The sequence below is a fragment of the Lactuca serriola genome, chromosome 7, assembly GCF_051521515.1.
Source record: "Lactuca serriola cultivar US96UC23 chromosome 7, Lser_US96UC23_V15, whole genome shotgun sequence".
NCBI lineage: Eukaryota > Viridiplantae > Streptophyta > Magnoliopsida > Asterales > Asteraceae > Lactuca > Lactuca serriola.
Window position 1 is genome coordinate 55,508,199 of NC_136414.1, and position 14,587 is coordinate 55,522,785.

Here is a 14,587-nt window from a genome sequence, read left to right on the forward strand (position 1 = left end):
CCTATCCTAGTTTCCTTCCAGTTTCGAGTGTATTCTTGGATAGTTATAAAGAGGTCTTGTTATGATTCCCTTTGCCTATGAATGTATGAAGGACTGAGAAGACAGACTGGTGATGCAACGGAAGCAAATGCAAATTAAGATGGGTTTTAATTACTTGTTCTTTATTTTCTTTTGTAATAAATAAATAACGCTCACTATATTGTATTATATATTTTGATTTGATAAATAAGTATAATAGTTAGTAAATAAAATTTGCAATTATAATATTCTTTGCTTGAATCTTTATTACGTGAGGGAATTACTTGGGAGGATTTATTCCTAAAGTGGCTTTTGTGGGCACCACAGTCCACAATAAATCCACTCCATGTTTCTATTTAAATATCTAAGAGATGGAAGCAGGAGGACTGAAGAAAGGAAAATAAAAATATACAAAGATGGCAAATACAAGCTCTAGCTCTAATCCACATGTCACACTGGAAGTTGGAGAAGAATACACATCTCCATACCATCACATGTTTATACCCCCAGTTTTATTAGCTTGAAGCTTAGTGGTAGGGAAAACTATAGTATGTGGAAAACACAGATGATATGTCTCTTAAAGAGTCATGATATGTTTGGTTTCATTGATGGAACATTCATAAGCCCTGATCATGAAGCCAGTAGTAGTAGTAGTGTTTCCGGGAAGGAGAAAGTGGGTGAGCATCACACTCATCAGAAGCTGTGGACAAGATCAGATGCCCTTGTGAAGGGTTGGATTCTTGGTTCTTTATCTGAAGAAACACTCGGGCGTGTTTTGAATCGTCTCTCAGAAAGACTCCATCATCAAGGGAGAAATGCAGATGATTTCAGTGGAAAAGATGCATGGGTTGAACTACAGACTATGTATGGTCTTGCTGTTTTTCCACAACCACAACTGTCTCCTGTTGTTGAAGGTACAATCTATCTCTTGTTTGCTAATCTAATCTATCATTTATTTGGGTTTATGATTTAGATAAACTAAAGGATACCACTACTTATACAGTAAAATATGTATATATATATATATATATATATATATATATATATATATATATATATATATATATATATAGTTTTTACTGTATAGTCACTAAAAAGTAGCATCCAAAACGTATAAAAGTGAACAAGGTTGTTTTTTCATACTCCTTTAAAATCACTAATGATTATATTAGATTACATCACATCAGAGCATATGTTTTCCATCTTGTAGTTTTTTACCTTCATAACAAAATTATGCAAATATAGATACAGTACACGATCTAGAGAGAGCAATCGAGCTCCACATGCTGTATGATTTTAGTCAAGCTGGAATATGGAATTCAGTCGAAAGAGTATTGAGAAGGGGAAGGGTTACAGTGATAGACAAAATCAGCAATAATGGCACCCAATTTATTTAAGGTCTAATCGGATACAAAATAGCCCAATAAAAGTACAATATAATTAAATAAATAAAAGAAAAAAAGAAAAAAAAAAACAATAAAAAAATCGTTCTCAACATGTTGTTCTTCACCCACCGTTGAGATACCGTCAATTGCACGTTGTTCTTCTCCCACCGTTGATATACCGTCAATTGCACAACGTCATCTGTCGGGCACCGAACCACCGCCACCGTTGATATCAAGATATAAGACCTCATCAGACACAATTGTAATATTTTTTTTTTTTGCTTATACAACCAGTCCCAAACCCGCAAATAATATTTTTTTTACGTTTCACTTAAATAGTGAACCACATGATTTTATGTTCTAGACTTGTCACTAAATGTTATCTCCATGTTTGATTTTTTTTTTTTTTTTTTTTGGTAATGCTCACCACCACTTCCAGTTTATAATGTTGGCCCGACTTTAAATCATTTTTACAAATTTTGTACAATTTTTTTTTTTTTTTTTTATATATTTCCCCAACTTTCATTATTATAACTTTGACCCAATTTTCATTTTGTTTTAGAAATTTGCTTTGAGCGGGAGATGTTATATATATATATATATATATATATATATATATATATATATATATATATATATATATATATATATATATATATATATATATATATATATATATATATAGAGGTTATTTTGTTTTTTATATTTATTGTGTGCTAGAATGCATCAATAGAAATTTCGTAAATTAAATAATTATTTAATTAAATAAATATAGATATTAAATGATTTCCATAATAATATTTATTATTAAATGATATCCATAATTATAATTATCTTTTTATGAAAACTAATTAAATCCGTCGTTAATGCCGCAATAACATACTTTTCAGAATGAATTTGCATCTAGGTTTTTATATATGAGTTTGTACTTTGTTTCAAGACTCAATCACTTAAAATACAATAAAGTTGTATGGAATACGAAGAACGAAAGTGTATTCTACTAGAATACACTCTCATTCTACTGTAATACACCCTCATTCTTCTAGATATAAATTTATTCTGAAAGAATATTATTGTTGACATTAATGACGAATTTAATTAGTTTCCATAAAAATGAGTTATAAGTATGGATAACATTTAATATACATATAATTAATACTAAATTCCTATTGGTGCATTGTAGCATACAATAGATGTGAAAAACATTTGAACTTAAATATATATATATATATATATATATATATATATATATATATATATATATATATATATATATATATATATATATATATATATATAAATTTCCAAGTTTTTCTTAATTGTTTCACTTTTTTGGCATCATACAAAGTGACTCTCTATTGTTATGCTGTAATGTTCACTTAAGTAAGTTGTAAATGTAAGCAATGTTATCGGATGTCAATAAGTAGATCCACCGGATAATATATTATCTATGTCTATATGAGGTTTTGTATTTAGCCTTTTAAAATCATTGCATTTGAGTATGCATAGGGATAGGATGTGTATTATACTATTATATTAACTCTAACAATCTTATTCTACTTAAATAAAGCTAGTTAACACCAATTACGGCATACATTTAACACATGTATGTGAGTAAAGTGTGTAACCTAAGTGTTCCAAAAGTCATGCTTATTTAGGTGCATCAGTCAATGTCTTTCCATTTTTCGTTTTTGAAAAATTAAAATGGGGACTTTTAAAAAAGACTAGGATCATTATTCAGTTGGCTGATCATTCGATAGTATATTCAAAAGGTGTATTGTGGGATGTTTTAGTCTAAGAGTACTTATTTTTCCTGCTGATTTTTACATTCTGGACATGAGCAATTTTGACGTATCAGATAAAAACTCAATTATTTTAAGAAGAACTTTTATGAAAACTGCTAGACCCAAAATTGATGTTTTTGCTAGTACACTCTCTTTGTAGTTTAACGGGGATATTGTCAATTTTAAAATAAAATATGTTGATATTCCTTTTGATGATTTTCCTGTTAATATTATGGATACCATAAGCCTTTTGCCTAAAGACTGTTGTGAGTTGTCTAATTGTGTTTTGCAAGAAGTATTTTTAGAAAGAAAATTAGGTAATGACGCATCAAAGGAGCTGAAAAGAAACGAGTTTGGGGAGGAAGCAAAGAAGATTTTTTAGAAGGAATGAATATCATAAAAAGAAAAGGACTAAAAAATTTGAAGAAATATTTATCCAATAAAAATCTGAGGATTTTCCAGCCTTGTGTGCAAGTACCGGATCCAACAATTCTAGCATATATGAAGGGATTAAGAGTCAAAGAAAAAAAAAGATGTGTTGATAGAGAACCCTATTTTCACCGGTTATAAATATTGTTGGGTAAAGTCGATCCAATGACTTTAGGCTGCTTTCTGGGAGGCAACCCGATGTTGAGTTTAATTTTCCGTTTGAATAAGAGTCGATCGCAACTCAAAGTAATCTTGGGAAAATTATAGGATCTTCTAATTTGCTGAAATTTCGATTTTCGCCAACACCTTCATTAAAATCAGAAATTTCTTCAAACATATCAAAACATATTAGGTAGAGATGCACACAAAATTCGGATCCTCGAAATGAAACCGATCCAATCCGAAAACCAGTTTCGGTCAAAACTGGTTTTGACCAAATCGGATTGGATTAAACCGGTTATCGGATTCAAATCGATTTGACTTTTCGAAATCGAAATCGGATTGACCCCCAGATCACGAACTGGATTCTACAAAAACCGGTTCTTAAATCGTCAAAAAATCTGGTAAAAAGCTCACAAATTTTGGATAAAACCGGTTTCAAATCATATTCGGATTGTTGACTAGACTCGGATCGGATTTTGACCAATCCAGATCGGATTTGACCAGATCGGATTGTTGACTTGATCGGATTTTACCGGATCGGATTGTTGATCGGATCGGATCTTAGGTTTGTGCATCTCTAATATCAAGTACATTCTTTCTTAGTTGTCACCTTTTTCTTTTATATGATTTATTAAGTTCTGCATTTCACTCAAAGCATTGAGAACAATGCTTCATTTCATGCTTGGGAAGAGGTTAGTAGTCAAAATTTGCATTTTTGTTAAAAAATTTAAATTTTTTAGTTTTTCAATTAAATGTTTCGAGATTCTTTTATACATTTTATGTATTGCATTGCATTTAGAAAAAAAAAATGAGAAACAATTTTTTTTTTTTAATTTCTTGTTTTTCTAGAGGGCATTCACTACCTTATGTGCTAAATGCCTAAATCCATTCCAGTGTTATCGATGGTCCCACCAGGTTCAATAATAAACCAAAAGGTCTTTTTGGTGTTCCCCTTCTATTTACATAAAGATTTCTAGTTAGTTCCTCACGTTCTTATTATTTAGTATATATATATATATATATATATATATATATATATATATATATATATATATATATATATATATATATATATATATATATATATATATATATATATATATATATATATATATATAGGGTTAGGTTCATTTGAGACCACCTATATTTTGTGAGACCGTGAGACGCATTTTTTTTATTTTTTTTAGTTAATTCAAGTTACGAAAATAATATTTAAAAAAAGAATTTTTTGATTTTTCCATTTATTTTGCATTTTAAAATTATTTTGAGAATACATACAGTGTAATATTCTATTTAGAATATTTCACGTATTTTTCAAAAAAAATAGAATTTTTTTTTTATTTATTTTTAGTTAATTCAAGTTCCGAAAATAATATTTAAAAAAAGAATTTTTAGATTTTTCCATTTATTTTGCATTTTAAAATTATGTTTTAGAATATGTCAGTGTAATATTCTATTTAGAATATTTCACGTATTTTAAAAAAAACGGAACTTTTTTTTATTTTTTTTTTAATTTTTTTTTATTTTTTTTTAATTCAAGTTCCGAAAATAATATTTAAAAAAAGAATTTTGGATTTTTCCATTTATTTTGCATTTTAAAATTATTTTTAGATTTGGTCTCATGGTCTCACAAAATTAGAATGGTCTCAAATGAACCTGATATATATATATATATATATATATATATATATATATATATATATATATATATATATATATATATATTTGCATTTCAATGTATCAACTTATTCTATTGAAAGTATATAACAAATGTTTATATCTTGTCACAAATTATAAAAAGATATCATAAATACTTTAAAAACTATACCAATATAGAATATATTTGATATTTAATTACTTTTATCACAAAAAATTATTAACAATGTTTTTGTATGATTTCATATAGAAAAGTAACTTTTTATTAAAAGAATTTTATAAAAATATAATATTCCCCATCAGAACACAGAATATTTTAGTTTTACGTTCTAGTTACACCGCTTTTCTTTTTACTTTTATTTTTATTGGATACTTTTATCATTTCAATATATTAACCAAATGTATTAGAACTATATAACAAAAGATATGTCTTACGTCTAACAAAGTACATCACTGAAAATCTTAGAATCAATTCATTAAAGTGGGCGAGAGGGGCAGTTGGGTTTTCCAACTTACCCTTGAGGACGTGTTTACTATTTTCTGAAGTTGGAATTCTTTATTAACTCAAATACCTGGTCGGAAATAGAGCCGTGTTATGACTTATGATCCAAAAAGTTGGGAGACAAGGAAGGAGAGGAAAAAATTGAAATCACTATGTGCATATATTTCTTGTTGGTTGACCTTTTCGTCACTTTTTCATTGGTACTTATGAATAGTTGGAAGGAATGGATGATGAGATTAACTAAAGTGTAACAGAAATTTTTACTAGCTAGTTTGAACTGGGATCAAAGTTATGATCTAATACAAGTCTGGTGCTGCCAAAGGCACACTTTTAGTGGCGAATTTGATCCCTGACGTTTAAACTGTGGGGGTAAGACCCTGGCGAGTTAATGTAAAAGATGGATTTTAACTTTGGAAAATGACTTACGAGTCCAACGAAGTTTTCAACCCGTTCAAAAAACCCCAATCATATTTTGTTTGTTCAAGAAACCCCAACAATCTTAACCTTTTGTCTAAAAAAGTTCAACTAAGTTACACTTTTGTTCAATTCTATGGAAGTCAAAGAAGAGAAACACATGACTTTGCTTATTACCATATCGGGAAAATGATTTGTTAGACCAACGAAGTTTTCAAGCCGTTCAAAAAACTCTCAATCATGTTTTGTCTATTCAAAAAAAACCCAACAAACTTAACCTTTTTGAACATACAAAACATGATTGTGGTTTTTTTACGGTTTGAAAACTTCATTGAGTTTTTTAGACAAAAGGTTAAGTTCCTTGGGTTTTTCTTGAACAGACAAAACATGAATGAAGTTTTTTGAATGCTTTGGAAACTCTGTTGGGCTTGTAAGTTATTTTCCCAATTTAACTTGGTTAGAATGCAGTAGAAAAACATTTTCAGAAGTATCGAGTTATAGTAAAAGATCATATGATCTTGTAATGTAACGCAAAGAGTTGCCTAATATGGACCTGCGATACTAAGTTCTCAAATAGCTAATGGGATTGTTCAAAAACCTGTTGACTGTAAATACAACAGTACAAAATTTTTGGAAAAAAATTTCAACTTGTTGATAACAAAAAATAACTTTCTAAAGCCGTATTTTGTTTTCCTTATCCATTTTGTGAGTTTAATTATAAGAGATACTCTGGTTTTTTGGATTAAAGAATTTGATACAACTCCGTTGGACTTGGTTGGACTTGTAAGTCATTTTCCCAATTTAACTTGGTTAGAATGCAGTAGAAAAACATTTTCAAAAGTATGGAGTTATAGTAAAAGATCATATGATCTTGTAATGTAACGCAAAGCCTAATACGGACCTGCGATACTAAGTTCTCCAACAGCTAATGGGATTGTTCAAAAACCTGTTGACTGTACGTACAACAGTACAAAATTTCTAGAAAAAAGTTTCAACTTGTTGATAACCAAAAATAACTTTCTAAAGCCGTATTTTGTTGTCCTTATCCATTTTGTGAGTTTAATTATAAGAGATACTCTGGTTTTTTGGATTAAAGAATTTGATACAACTCCTGCGACGTTCCTTGTGCGTCATTATTTTTATCATGAGAAAATGTCTTTGAAACTCGGACGTATAAATATTTTTCAAGGAAACTGATAAACCTAATTTGATCACAATCCAAGCAATCAAATTTTCAACATCCTCATGTGCCTCAAAACCGACACCTATATCTCAATCTAGCAAAACCTGCTAAAGTTGGCATCTCTTAAGACCTAGATGGCTGGAATGCAGATTATTAGAATACTCCCATGTTAGTTTACACAATAAAAAAAGAGTAAATTACACAAGTGGTCCCTAAGGTTTAGGATAATTTATACATTTGGTCTCTAACTTAATTTTTAACTCGAAAAGTTCTTACTGTTTGTTTTTGTTACACGTTTGGTCCATGTCATACCTATAAAGACAATTTTGCCCTTAATTTTTTTTATTTATTTAAATAAACACCCCCAACCCCACCCCTCTCACACCCCGCCATTTTTCCTATTTAAATAATAGTCTTTTTAGGTAAGACAGGAACCAAACACGTAATTAAAACAGATAGTAGAGACCAAGCGCATAACAAAATCCGACTTAAAAAAATAAGTTAGGGAGCAAACATGCAAATTACCCCACCATATTTCTTCTTACCAAACACGTAATTAAAACAGATAGTAGAGACCAAGCGCATAACAAAATCCGACTTAAAAAAATAAGTTAGGGAGCAAACATGCAAATTACCCCACCATATTTCTTCTTATTTAAATAATAGTCTTTATTGAAGCACATTATTAGAAATAGTGTCATTGAACGAGACTGCCCTATATGGCAGATAACGTTAGTGGTCCAGTAGTTTGCGAATATTGAATTATTTAAACATTTTATTCTTGACTAAAGTGCTTCATCTGCAAAAAAATTCCGATCTAGCGTCAATAATGTTGATCTTGTGGTGCACAACAAATCTCTTCTTTGCTATGAAAGAATGAGGTCTTTAAAGTGGTTTTTGTGGGCACCACAGATCTGACCTTTAGGATAAAAGAATGAGTTCACGATGCTTTTATTATATTTTGATGAATAAATGTCATAGTAAAATCTTCAGGTAAATAACTTTTGTAATTAATATTCTTTACCTCGTGAAACTTTTTTATATGTGGTGATTACTTTGGAATGATGCGATCCTATAGTGGCTTTGGTGGACCTCACAAATCAACTTCATCTTATCTTTCTATTTTAAAAATGTAATAAGTTGGAAGGAGTATTCACGGAAAGAAAGAAAAAAAAAAGATAGAAAAAGAAATGGCAAGCTCAAGCTCTAATGAATATGTGACAGTGGAAATTGGAGAAGAAAACACATACCCATACCCATCAAATGTTTATACCCCAAGTTTTATTAGCTTGAGGCTTAGTGGTAGGGATAACTATAGTATGTGGAAAACACAGATGATATGTCTCTTAAAGAGTCATGATATGTTTGGTTTCATTGATGGAACATTCATAAGCCCTGATCATGAAGCCAGTAGTAGTAGTAGTAGTAATTCCGGGAAGGAGAAAGTGGGTGAGCATCAGACTCATCAGAAGCTGTGGACAAGATCAGATGCCCTTGTGAAGGGTTGGATTCTTGGTTCTTTATCCGAAGAAACACTCAGGTATGTTCTGAATCGCCTCACAGAAAAATCCCATCAAGAGAGAAATGCAGATCATGATTTCAGTGCAAAAGATGTTTGGCATGAACTGCAGACTATGTATGGTCCTGTTGTTCTTCCGCGAGTGTCACCTGTTGTTGAAGGTTCATCCTATCTCTTGTTTGCTATTCTATCATTATTTTGGGTTGGTGATCATTTAGATAAACGAAAGCATACCACTATTTATATAGTGAAAATGTATAGCCTTTACTGTATAGTAACCCAAAAGGTGAGTCAAGCAAGCACTTGTTTTAACAAACAAGCTAAAAGAGATGCAAAGTATACAAATTTAACGGATAAAAAAAGTCTGCCTAAAAACAAGATTTTTTTTTTCATCCTCCTTTAAAATCCATAATATACTAGACTACATAAGAGCATATATTTTATATCTTGTAGTTTTTTCACGTATTATGCAAATATAGATACACTACAAGATCGAGACAGAGAAAAGCAAATCCAGATAATATAAAGCATACCACTACTTGTACAGTAAAATATGGCTATATAGCTTTTACTTTTTTTTTTAAGCCAAGACATTTGAATTAAATTTAAATAAAAAAGAAAATTTTATACAGACATAACGGGTAAACCAGTAACAAGCTTTTACTGTATAGTCGTTAAAAAGATGAGTCGCCCAAGCACTCGTTCAAACAAGAAACACAATATACAAAATGGATAAAAGTGTATTATATACAAACAAGGTGTTTTTTTTTCATCATCCTTTAAAATTCCTAAGGTTTAGATTAGATTGGATTACATCAGAGCACATATTTTGTATCTCGTAGTTTTTATCTTGATAACAAAATTATGCAAATATAGATACACTACTACAAGATAAAGACATAGCAGAGGAGCTCCAGAGATTGTACAATTACACTCGCATTGGAATTTGGGTTTGGGTCGAACAAATATTGAGTCGGGGAAGGGTTACAGTGATGGACAAAATCACGAATAATGGCAACACTTTGCTCCATGTAGCAGTCGGTATTTCCAAGAACTCAAAACTCTTAGAGAAATTGTTGGGAATGACACCGGAGAACACACAACTACTGGATCTAAGAAATTCAGATGGAAGCACGCTACTTCATGTGGCTGCCATTATTGGCAACACTGAAGCTGCTGACATCTTGGTTGCAAGAAACCCAGAGTTGTTGTTCGCAAAAGACAATGAAGGTCAGACACCACTGGCCTTGGCTCTTTCAAATATGAACACCCAAACAGCCCGACATCTGCTGCAACACATCAATGATACTAATGATGATAGACAAAAGGAGGCTCTGTTTTCTGGCACAACTGGTGATGGCCTTCTAGTTACCCTTATTTCCTCTAAAGATTTCCGTAAGTGTCAACTGGACACAAATTCCAGTAGTGGAAAACCTACACACTTAATTGATATGGTTGATCTTGGAATATATATGTAGGCTTTGCAATAAAACTGTTGGAGCATTACAAAACATTGAATAGTGATGTTGTGCTGATGGCTATAGCTCAAAATTTCCCACGTGAACTCAACCTATTTGAAAATTTTATAGGTTTGTCGTTTTATTTTTATCGTTAATTAATTGATCTGTATGCTCCTTTACATTATCAAACTATTTATCACTTCATCACCAAACTTCCTGCACACCACTTTTTATATTAATTGTAGGGAGTGGTGATTTAGTTCGGTGTGCATATGGCTTTTGTGGAACCATTTGCAATATTATTAATAGCAGACGGGTTTTCAGGTTGATCATTAATGGTAGGTCCAGATTTTATCTTTTTTTAGACTCTTAACTTGTTGGTTGAACATTCTATAACCCCATCATTCTAACAAACATTTTATCACATGATGCAGTGACTGGCTTCATGCCTATGCTTTTGCTGTTTATCCCTGGAATGTTAGGTAAGATGATCAACAAGTACCGTGATATTACTACTAAAAACAAAAGAGAGAAAAAAAAAAGATGTATTTTTTTATTTGAGATGCTCATTTGGATCTATATATGTTGCAGTGTGGTTATTAATTAAAGAGAGAGTTGAAACTCATCAAGATGCTAGGAGACTATTGTGGCGTGTATCTGGATTGATAAAGAGTGAAAACACTCCCACCTCTTACCATCACTATTATACAAATCCGATTCTTGAAGCCACCAGACAAAATGCATACGAAGTTGTAGAAGAAATTCTGAATTGGTTCCCAAATGCAATTTGGAGTGCTAACGAAGATGGTCACAACATTATCCAGTATGCTGTGATAAATCGCTCAGAAAAGGTTTACAACCTACTTTTTCAGATGAGCGAAGATAGGAATATATATCGCACAATTAGAGACTCTCATGGGAATAACCTGTTGCATCTAGCTGCAAGATTGGCACCTAAGAACAAACTTAATCTTATATCGGGAGCAGCTTTACAAATACAACGCGAACTACAATGGTTTAAGGTATGAATCTTGATGATTCAAAATTGGCATACCTGATATTTAAACACCATAAGTATTTTTCAATCATATGTAACAATTAACATATTGTAATCTTATAGGAAGTGGAAAGATTCATTTGTCCTTTAAGCATCGTACAAAAGAACTCTTTCAACGAAACACCACAAACGGTATTTACTAGAGAACACAAGGAGTTAGTGATTGAAGGAGAAAAATGGATGAAGTCCACTGCGGAATCCTACACGATTACAGCTGCATTAATCATCACCATCGTCTTTGCAGCAGCAATTACAGTGCCAGGAGGAAGCGATCAGAACAAGGGGATACCAATTTTTACCAACAACACCGCCTTCACAGTGTTTGCAATATCAGATGCCGTATCATTGTTTGCAGCTGTTACTTCATTGTTAATGTTTTTGTCGATCCTCACTGCACGTTTTGCTGAACAAGACTTTCTCTTCAAGTTGCCTACAAAGTTGATAATTGGTTTAGCCACATTGTTTATCTCAACCACAGCTATGATAGTAGCATTTGGTGCAACATTGTATCTTGTGTTTGGCCAACGAAACTCAAAGATTCTGATTCCAATAGCTGTCTTGACATGCCTCCCAATTACTTCTTTTGTGACCCTACAGTTCCCACTAGTCCTAGAGTTGATGAGTGCCACATATGGTCGTAGTATTTTTGGTGTGAACAGAAGTTTTTCTTACTTGAGGAGACAAATATTGATTTGATAATAAATTGGGAAATTAGAGATCGAAATGATAGTGGAAGTTGTGGAATGCATTGTAACTTTAATCTAGTTATCTCCCTCCATCAATAATGTCCATAATAATCTCTTCGCAAAAATAACAACGTACTTTATGAAATAAATCTTCGTACCCTTTTTTTTATGATACTTTACCTTAAAAATGATAGTAAGTCCTCTTAATTTTTCAGAAAATAATAATTTCACAAAAAAAAAAAAAAGTTTGTCAATAATATAGAAATGAAACAACCTTTTCAATGGAACAAATTATGTCATTTTGTCTAAATTAAGTCCAAATAAACAACCATGTATAGTTTGTTCAAATTAAGTAATAAAAGAAACAACCATATCAATCGAACAAAAAAAAATGCAATTTCTTGTCTCATCGAAAGAAGTCGAATAATGTGGTGATAAAGACTTACTCCCAATCGTCCATTTGTGCAAAAAGACATAAAGACCCTTCTCATCCTCCTAATAAAAATAGCCCTAGAAAGGTAGTCCACCCCAATACAGATCAACTACTATCTATTGCAACCAATAAACCATAAACATAGATACCAGCTACTATATTATCTAGTAAAACCAAAGATATAACATACATATGATCGTATTTACAAAATACTTATCTAAATATAACACAAAGACAAGCAAAAAATCATTTTTTATGATCCAACAACCATGAGAAGATTATTAAAAAAATTACCAATTGGTTATCCAAGAAACTTCCATTCCTTCTCTCCAAATTCCCCATTTCCAATTCACTTCCGGCCACCGAGATGTACACCTTAAGATAAAGCTTTTCGATACATTAGCAACAACATCATGATGTATAAGCAATGAAACATCAACCAACCCCACACATTGATCCAACAAAGAAGCAACCGATGAAAAAGTCAACAAAGGGTCAACCAACAACAAATATGCACAAAATGTTTTCAACCCTTTTCTCCTATCCCATGTCTCCCAACTATCCACATCATAACACGCCTCTAATTCCGACCACAGACTTGAGTTAATACATAAAGAATTCACATTCGAGAAAACCGTGAACACCTTCTCAAGGGTAAATTTGGAAAACCCAACTGCCCCTCTCTCCCACTTTCGTGAATCCACTGTTAGATTTTCGACTGTTTTTGTAAATGGGAATTTTAAGAGTAAGGATCTGATGTATAAAGACTCGAGCCAAAGGGTTTTTAAATTTTGGAACTTTTTGATTGTAAATGAGTCGGCATGATCAAGGGCAAGATGGAGATGAGATAACATGGGAGCTTCGATGTAAAGTGAAGTGGGTCTTATGCATTCGAGTCTTAGTGTGATGAGTGTGGGTGTGATTAGGGTTAAAGATAATGGGGCATTTGATACAGTCCAGTGACAGGTTTTGAGGTTAAGAAGGTTGATTTTGGGGAGTTTGAGACCACCGACACCTACCAAGTTAAGAACTTGAAGATTTGGGAAGGATTTGTTCAACATGTTTAGGTCTTCATCGTCTAATCTTATGAATTCAAGTGTTAAAGTTGTTAGCATTGGCATTGGGTTCATGTTTTCTACTGATAGCCATGCGTTCTTCACCTCTAATTCAAGAAGATTATGACCTGCATCAATCAAAATTGAGTGCATCGATTAATTAGAGAACTGAAGGTACATGATCTTCCTAATTGATTGTCAGATTATAGAGGGGGGTTTTATCATTTCGCATCAGTAGAGAATTGAATTTTACAATATAAGAACAGCATCAGCAGAGGATGAAGAACATGAATAAGAATTCTTGCATATATGATGAACTTACAATACGCAGAAACTAGAGGCAACAGGTCCGATCGACGCCAACAAGATTGAATCCAAAAGTCAGAAATTGAAAGCGATTTCAACCTTCCGCAAACCCTAGGTAGCCACTCCTTAACAAAATCTCCATGGGTGAGGTACAGATCATCATCCTCGTCCTCAACGTCATCGTACGACACATTTCGGAGTGGTTTCTCGGTGCCTATACAGACCGAATCGACAACCCTCAAATTCGATACAAGATTGAGGAAAATTGTCTTGAAGGGAGTAACAGATTGTGACGAACTTGAAGAATTCGATAACTTAGACCTTGATTTGATGTACCTTTCCAATGAACATTGAATATTGATTGATCGAAGTTCTGGAGAGACAGTATTGAACGTCTTCCAAGCTAGTCGGCAGCGAGCTACATCGGCCGAGTCGTCGAGTCGACTCAGTATATAGAGGGCTATATCATCGGGAAGTTTGTCCATGGACTGAGAGATACACAAGAAAAGAGAAAAAAAGGGGTTAGAAATACTTATGT

General features: G+C 32.2%; 3 protein-coding genes across 3 annotated transcripts; 2 read left to right on the forward strand and 1 right to left on the reverse strand.

The window, feature by feature from the left end:
- The first annotated feature begins 404 nt into the window (after positions 1-404).
- LOC145062475 (uncharacterized) lies at positions 405-1,766 on the forward strand. Its single transcript, XM_079010075.1, has 2 exons — positions 405-932; positions 1,264-1,766. The coding sequence occupies exons 1-2, from the start codon at positions 569-571 to the stop codon at positions 1,413-1,415; spliced, it is 516 nt and encodes a 171-aa protein (XP_078866201.1). The 5' UTR covers positions 405-568; the 3' UTR covers positions 1,416-1,766.
- A 6,435-nt stretch (positions 1,767-8,201) lies between these two features.
- LOC145061286 (uncharacterized) lies at positions 8,202-12,293 on the forward strand. The gene is made up of 7 exons (XM_079008721.1): positions 8,202-9,213; positions 9,929-10,447; positions 10,531-10,641; positions 10,758-10,850; positions 10,947-10,994; positions 11,104-11,534; positions 11,633-12,293. The coding sequence occupies exons 1-7, from the start codon at positions 8,724-8,726 to the stop codon at positions 12,263-12,265; spliced, it is 2,325 nt and encodes a 774-aa protein (XP_078864847.1). The 5' UTR covers positions 8,202-8,723; the 3' UTR covers positions 12,266-12,293.
- A 526-nt stretch (positions 12,294-12,819) lies between these two features.
- On the reverse strand, positions 12,820-14,538 carry LOC145063090 (F-box/LRR-repeat protein At4g29420-like). Its single transcript, XM_079010680.1, has 2 exons — positions 14,066-14,538; positions 12,820-13,871 (listed from the first exon to the last, which is right to left on the reverse strand). The coding sequence occupies exons 1-2, from the start codon at positions 14,532-14,534 to the stop codon at positions 12,979-12,981; spliced, it is 1,362 nt and encodes a 453-aa protein (XP_078866806.1). The 5' UTR covers positions 14,535-14,538; the 3' UTR covers positions 12,820-12,978.
- Between the last annotated feature and the right edge of the window lie 49 nt (positions 14,539-14,587).

Coding starts and splice junctions, on each gene's coding strand:
- LOC145062475 (XM_079010075.1), top strand. CDS start 569: ATGTGGAAAACACAGATGATATGTCTCTTAAAGAGTCATGATATGTTT. Junction 933..1,263: donor ACTGTCTCCTGTTGTTGAAG/GTACAATCTATC, acceptor ATGCAAATATAG/ATACAGTACACGATCTAGAG.
- LOC145061286 (XM_079008721.1), top strand. CDS start 8,724: ATGGCAAGCTCAAGCTCTAATGAATATGTGACAGTGGAAATTGGAGAA. Junction 10,642..10,757: donor CCTATTTGAAAATTTTATAG/GTTTGTCGTTTT, acceptor TATTAATTGTAG/GGAGTGGTGATTTAGTTCGG. Junction 10,995..11,103: donor GTTTATCCCTGGAATGTTAG/GTAAGATGATCA, acceptor TATATGTTGCAG/TGTGGTTATTAATTAAAGAG.
- LOC145063090 (XM_079010680.1), bottom strand. CDS start 14,534: ATGGACAAACTTCCCGATGATATAGCCCTCTATATACTGAGTCGACTC. Junction 13,872..14,065: donor GCCTCTAGTTTCTGCGTATT/GTAAGTTCATCA, acceptor TGATTGATGCAG/GTCATAATCTTCTTGAATTA.